This window comes from Arachis ipaensis, chromosome B6, assembly GCF_059453495.1.
Source record: "Arachis ipaensis isolate K30076 ecotype BB chromosome B6, ASM5945349v1, whole genome shotgun sequence".
NCBI lineage: Eukaryota > Viridiplantae > Streptophyta > Magnoliopsida > Fabales > Fabaceae > Arachis > Arachis ipaensis.
In genome coordinates, this window is record NC_142441.1 from 27425182 (window position 1) to 27432432 (window position 7251).

Here is a 7251-nt window from a genome sequence, read left to right on the forward strand (position 1 = left end):
TCGATTGATCTTAATGAAGATAGTGTTTGTAAAATTTCTAAAGATAGTGCTAAAACTGATTTGATTAGATCTGCAGAGTTGATTATTTGGGATGAAGCACCCATGACTAATAAGTTGGCTTTTGAAGCATTGGATCGAACATTTTCGTGATATGATGTCATTTGAGTTTGATTATAATGGAGATTTACCATTTGGAGATAAAATTGTTATCCTTGGTGGTGATTTTAGACAAGTCCTACCTGTTATTCCAAAAGCTTCTCGTGCTGAGATTTTTATGGCTTCAATTAATTCTTCTTTTCTTTGGAAATATTTTAAAGTATTACCATTGACAAGAAATATGCGTTTGGAAGCTAATTTGGATGAATTAACTCTTACTGAGTTAGCATCTTTTCTGATTGGATACTTCGAATTGGTGAGGGTCGTTGTGGAACAATGATTAATGACAAACTTTTTGTGCATATTCCAAATGATTTACTCATACCTCTTTCTCATGATCCGATTCAAGATATTGTTAATACACTATATCAAGGTATTGTTCAAAATTTTGCTGATCCAAGTTTATTCAAAGACAAAGCAATATTGGCTCACACGCTTGATGTTGTTGAAGAAATCAATGATTATATTGTTAAATTATTGCCTGGTGAAGAAAAGGAGTATTTGAGTGCTGATTTAATATGTGGTAGTGATGCTTATGGTGATATTGATGTTGATTGGATTAATACTGAATTCTTGAACCAAATCAAATGTTCATGGCTACCAAATCATTCTTTAAAATTGAAGAAAGGTATGCCTATTATTTTGTTAAGGAATATTGATCCAGTCAATAGTTTGTGTAATGGTACTCGTCTCATTGTGGAAAGTTTGGAACAAACATCATTGTTGCTAAAATTGTATCTGGTAGCAACATTGGAGACAAAGTCTATATTTCACGAATGAATTTGGTTCCAAGTGATTCTCAAATTCCTTTTAAATTTCAACGTCGACAATTTCTAATAAATTTGTATTTTGCAATGACAATTAACAAAAGTCAAGGTCAAATATTGTCTGCAGTTGGTTTGTTCCTTCGACGTCCAGTGTTCTCACATGGTCAACTTTATGTTACTTTTTCTTAAGTCAAGAATCAAAAGGGATTAAGAATTTTATTATGTGATGAAGAATCTAATGATGTAACATTGACTCAGAATGTTGTATTTAGAGAAGTATTTGATAAGATATAAGAAATTTATTATCAGATACAGATTATTGTATTTTGTTATTGTTGATGAATATCTAATCTTAAGAATTAAAGTTTAAGATATATGAATAAATTTGTTAAGCTATGTTCTAGGGGTATATTTTGAAAACATGATAAAAAATAATGTTTGAGTCAAAATTATTGGAAAATCAAATTCTTTTTCAATTTATGGATTTTTGTGTTAAAAATTACAAAATTTTTTTATTACTATACTGTTATTATATTTGTTTAGAATGCAAGTTAGTAAAATTGTATTTCTATAAGAGACATGCTATATAATTTTGTATTAGGCTCTTTGTTATTTGAAAAACATATAATAGAGTTAGAATATTTAATATTTTAATATTTTATCTTTAATATTTAATATATATATATATATATATATATATATATATATATATATATATATATATATGTTGAATTAAACACACTTCATTCTTGGATTTGCTTTTTTTTTCTTTGGCATACTCTGGTGGTGTTTTTTCCCTGTTTGGTTTCTTGCAAAGTGCTTGGACACAGGTACATTGTACTTCATAACTTTGATTTTTTTTGTTATTGGTTAACTTTGTTGAAAATATATGAGCAATATACATAATTCATTCGATCCCATTGAAAAGATCACACCTTGGAAAGAATGTTGGAAGCTAAGAGTTAAGATACTCAGGCTCTGGTGTCATCGAAGCCCACTTTTTGGTAACTCACACAATGTTATACACATGGTCCTAATGGATGAAAAAGTAAGTTTCTTTTCATGAAATGTGATAATGCTTTAATGATTTGCCTGGAGAGTTTATTCTATGTTTGTTTTCAAAATGTATATGACTTAATGTTTCTTTTCTTTTTTGTTATGTTTAATGTTTATTAATTTCTTTTCGTTAATAGTTGCAGAGAATTCAGGCAACCATTACACAATCTCTTATACCGGATTTTGTTGGGCAACTCCATGAATGGGATGTTTATCTGATGACAGATTTCAGTGTTATTCGAAATTCTGGATTAACTAAATTAACAAATCACTGTTTTCAACTTGTTTTCCAACACAGAACCATTGTTGTTGTGATTTTTACATTTAGTATAACACATTCTGGTCTGAATTTATATTCTCTTCATAATATATTACAGAATTCCCAAAACGATGATTACTTGTGTAACACCCTACTACACAGAGTTTTACGCTTAAGTCGTAGAACAGAGGTAGTGTGGTGTTACGGACCTCTAATCAGTAAAATATTTACTTATAATAGTGGAAGAACATAATATACTAGGAGCCTTGAAAATGGGTAAAGCAAAATCGCAAAATAAAAGACGCAACATTCAGGGAACGGAATTACTTGCGTGCTAAGAAACCTAAAGGTTGATGACATGCATAAGCAGAAAAGCGAAAAGAGAGTCAAGAATACAGTGAAACTAGCTCGTGACTTAGCCTGCGAAGCCAAGGCTGGCCGGAGAATATTTACATATATATACATAAGTATCCCAAATACCCAAAATACAGAAACAAGTCCCTAACTCTCCTGTAACCTCTATGAGGAACAAAATAATTAAGTTTCTTGGAGAGAAAGCTAGTACATATGTACATACATAAACAAATTGAAAACCCAAAATAACCAGGAACTACTCCGCTTCAGGGATCCAGACGCCTAGCGAGGAGCCACTCGACTTGCATCTGAAAATAACAACACAGTATAGGGTGAGAACCAGGGGTTCTCAGCATGGTAAAGGTGCCACGCATATAATATATAAGGTCCTAGGAATGCCAGAGGCAATCCTAGAACTCCAACATGCAATTATAAAACTTAAGCTCTAAGCAGAAGCCATAAAAAGGGGTAGGTGACCTAAGAATCCAAAACTTACTTACTTTAATCCTAACATTAACACTAAACCATTCCTCCCTTCCTCCGTTCCTGCATCATCCATGCTTCAGCAGAGACAAACAACCAAACAAATTCACGCACAAGTAGGAAACAGATAGTGCAAATAACAAATATAACACTTAGCAGGATATATATTCAGTTAGGCAATCACAGGTAATGCATAGAAGACAAAACAAACAAATGCACATGATGCATGCCTGTCCAATGGCTGATGAGGCTCATCTGTCGGTTATCTAGCTAACCTGACAAGTCCAAAAACCTTAGACAGTCCCTCGTCGCGCATCCCCATGAGTCTATGCATAGATTTCACATTCATTTATCATTTAATCATTCATTCATATATTGCTCAATAGGGATATCCATACCTGGGAATTTATACGTGCCCGGTCACCCTTACGACGTAGGGTCAACAGAGTATTGAGTTTCAACCTGGAACACGTGGTGGAAAGCCACGGTTCTGTTACCCAGGAAAACTCGTATCTCAGATATCATCATTCATAAGCCATTTCATATTCATAATCATTATTTAATCATTTAGCAAAGTCATGGCATCATAACCTCATTTAACATCCACTTCTCTTTCTTATGTTTCATCATGTTTACCTTTTTCTTCTTTTCCAAGCTACCTCAAATTCCTAACTTCCGCTAAGTACTAAATTTACTAGTAAAATCTAAGGTTAACAGGACAGAAATAGGGGTTCATAGTTTCAAAATCATGTTTAGATCATAAAAACACAGGTGCTGGAAAACAGGGTGTGTGCGTGCGCACAGCTTAACAAGAAAACAGATCGTGTGTGTGCGTACAAATGCGTGCGTGCGCACACCAGCCAAGAATTACTTGGTGTACGTGCGCCTCACTCCCTGCGAGCGCCACCAATAGAAAGCATATCCTGGTGTGTGCGTGCGCACAGGATCGTGCGTATGCACATTTTTTGAAAAACACCAGGTGTGCATGCGCACAAAGGCGTGCGTACGCACAGGTAAATTTCTGCTTCTGTTGGGTGCGTGCGCACAACAGTGTGCGTGGGCACACACCAGAAAAACCTAATTCTGCTGCAACTTCGAAACTTTCAGTTTTTCGCACCGGATTTCCGGCGTCCATAACTTCCTCTACAGAATTCGGCTTCCCACAAAACTTATATCAATCTCAAGCTTATCAAACATTCTTTAATTTAAAGCAAACCTCATTTTCATCCAAAATTTGAGGAGCAAGTTATGGACTACCAAAGTTCACCAAAATTCAATTTTTACCAAAACATGCCAAACCCCATTTTTACCAAACTCACATATCAAGTCCTTCTTCATTAACACTAACTACTAACACATTAATGCCCATACCAAACCATTAAATTTATACATTATTCCAAAATTCACCATTCCAACCACAGGCTATAACTTTAAAATTCATAACTCAAATTCTCAATCCATTAATAACAAACCATCAATCATCATTAACCAATCAACAAGCAACAACCACAACATTACATTATCATATATCAATAACATCTTCAACTTACCATCATTAATTCCAACAACTCATATTCATTAATTCCAATATTTCATATTCATTAATCCTAATAACTCATATTCATTAATTCCAACACCAACATCCACATTGTCAAGTGCTCAACACCAATTTATCTATCAACATCACATAAACTAATCATATAACACATTTACCTATTTCAACTTATCCTATGATTCTCTAGCCTAAGTTTTCACAGAGCCTTACACATTAAACGTGCAAAACCTAAACCATACCTTGGCTGATCACCACGTTTAGTCTAAGGCAGCCACACTAGTCACATACACATCCCCTCAAGCTTGAAAAATCAACCAATATTTAGCACCAATCATCCACCAAGCCTCCAAATGCCCACATCTCAATTCCAATGCATAAATATATACTTAATTCACACCTAATAACATCTACACTTCAAATTCAGATTTCACATTATAAAATCAAGAGTTGACTAAGGTTTAGGTGATCCTTACTGCACCTGCACGCATAGCAACTCAAACCTGGTAAGCTCCACAAGCTAAATCGAACCTAGAACACCAAATTGGCAAAATCTCACTATAAGGGTTCAATTTGAAGAATAAAAAAGGGGGTAGAAAATCTGAGATGGAATTGTAGCTTACCAGTGAAATTGATCCGACAGAAATGTAGAGTTCAATGCACTGGACGCGTGGCCACGAATGGTACCGCGATCGGAGCTCAAACGGGGAAGTTATGGTGAATTGAAATAATGGTGATGGTTTGGGAAGCTCTCCTCTCCCCCAATCTCAGGTAATTGAATTTGAATTTTGTAGGCAAAATACCCAATTAGGTGGGTAGAATGTAAAACTCAGTTAATTAATGACTAATTAGCCCATAAATGAGAATTTATTCTAGAAAGCCAAAAATGTGATTTTTATGGCTTAATATGATAGAGGAGATTGAGACGAGAATTTCGATACTAATTTTGTAGAAATTGGCCCAAGATTAGACCGAACGGGCCAACCGGACCCATATTGGGCCCTTGGCCCAACCAAACTAAACCTAAAACCCTAAAAATAGCACTCTCTCTCCTCACTAAACACAAACACACGCTGAAAATGGTGGAAAGGAAGGGAAGAACACTCCTCCAAAGTTCTACCATTATTTGATCTTCAAACCACCATAACTTTTGATCCGGAGCTTCGATTGCCGCACCGTTTGTGGCCACGCGTTCACCGCGAAGAGCTCTACAAAACCCACTACTTTGTTCTTGAGGTAAGACACGAAATTAGTCTAGTTTTCTCAGCCTTAAATTCAAATTCAATGGGTAAAAGTGTTGAGATTTTGGGCTCTTTGATGTTATAGGACCCAACTAGCTTGAAGGAGAAGAGAAATCTTGTCTCCTTGATCCTTGGGTGTGGTAAAATTCTCAACCCTAATAGAATTTGTTGGTTTATGATGTTGGGTATTGAGTTGTTGTGTTTGAATATGATATTTGTGACTTAGGTAGTGTGTATGTGAATATTGAAGCTTGGTTGAGATTTTAGAAAGCTTGGAAAAAAGGCTTTGGTGTGATAAAAATTTGTTTTTGGAGGTGTTGAAGCTTTGAGAGCTTGTGGAAAGGTGATTTGGAAGTGCTCCGGGTTGAGCGGGAAATTGGCTAAGGTATGGTCTCGGTTTTCTATATCTAAAATGTAATGTGGTATGAAAACTTAGGCTAGAGACCCTAAGATAGGAAATGAATGGTTGTTGTTGTTGAATGGTTGAGATATATTGTGTGATCATATATGTGATTATGAATATTGGTGTTTTGATGGTATGATGCATGAGAGGTATGCATGTTTTGATATATGATTGATGATTGGTTGAGGTTGAAATATGGGTGAGACCATGTTGAGAGTGAGGATGGTGATGATTGTATGTATTGATGGTTGATTTGAAATGGTGTTGTTGGAAATTGGAATGAGAAAAATACATATGGCATGATATTGTGTTGAAATTGGACTATTTGATTGATATGGGTTAAAATGGTGGGATGTTGGTTTGTGATTTTTGATGAAAATGTTGTTGTATGAGTTGAGGAGGCTTGAGGTTGGTTTTTGGTATGTTTTGGTTGATTTCAAAAAGGGTTGGAATTGGTTGTTTTGAAAATGGCACTTTGTGATTTTGTATGAAAATGTGGTTTTTGGGCATACTTTGACGGAGCATAACTTGGACTCCGGATCCCTGTTTTGTACCAAACTTATTTAGAAATGAAATTGGATCCGCGATGTTTATATCGTTTGAAGAACAGGTGAAAAATGATCTAAAATGGAGAAGTTATGTCCGTCAGAAGATTGGGGTTTGAAATTGTGAATTCTGCAGCTTTTTAACTTAGTAAAATTTTTGGCAGAACGCACTCCTACGCGTATGCGTGGCCGACGTGGACGCGTCACTTTCAAAGTTTCACTACCCATGCGTGTGCTTGGCGCATGCGTACGCGTCGATGAGCGAATTCAATTGGCCCAGCCAAATTCTAGAGAGTTGTGCCTGAGTTATGCTAATTTTGTGCCTGGGGCACAAAACGCACCCACGCGTAGGCGTCACTTGGTTTTTCTCTCATCCACGCGTGCGCGTGGGGGGGAGGGGGACGCCTATGCGTCGCTGTATCTTGATGCATTCCA

General features: G+C 35.9%; 1 protein-coding gene across 1 annotated transcript; it reads left to right on the forward strand.

Annotated features, from left to right (window-relative positions):
- Window positions 1-432: 432 nt before the first annotated feature.
- On the forward strand, window positions 433-936 carry LOC148554962 (uncharacterized). The gene has a single exon (XM_088490568.1). It carries the CDS (start codon window positions 433-435, stop codon window positions 934-936), a length of 504 nt encoding a protein of 167 aa, XP_088346694.1.
- The last annotated feature ends 6315 nt before the right edge of the window (window positions 937-7251 follow it).

Excerpts from the sequence above, each read along its gene's own strand:
- LOC148554962 (XM_088490568.1), top strand. The coding sequence starts at position 433 with ATGATTAATGACAAACTTTTTGTGCATATTCCAAATGATTTACTCATA.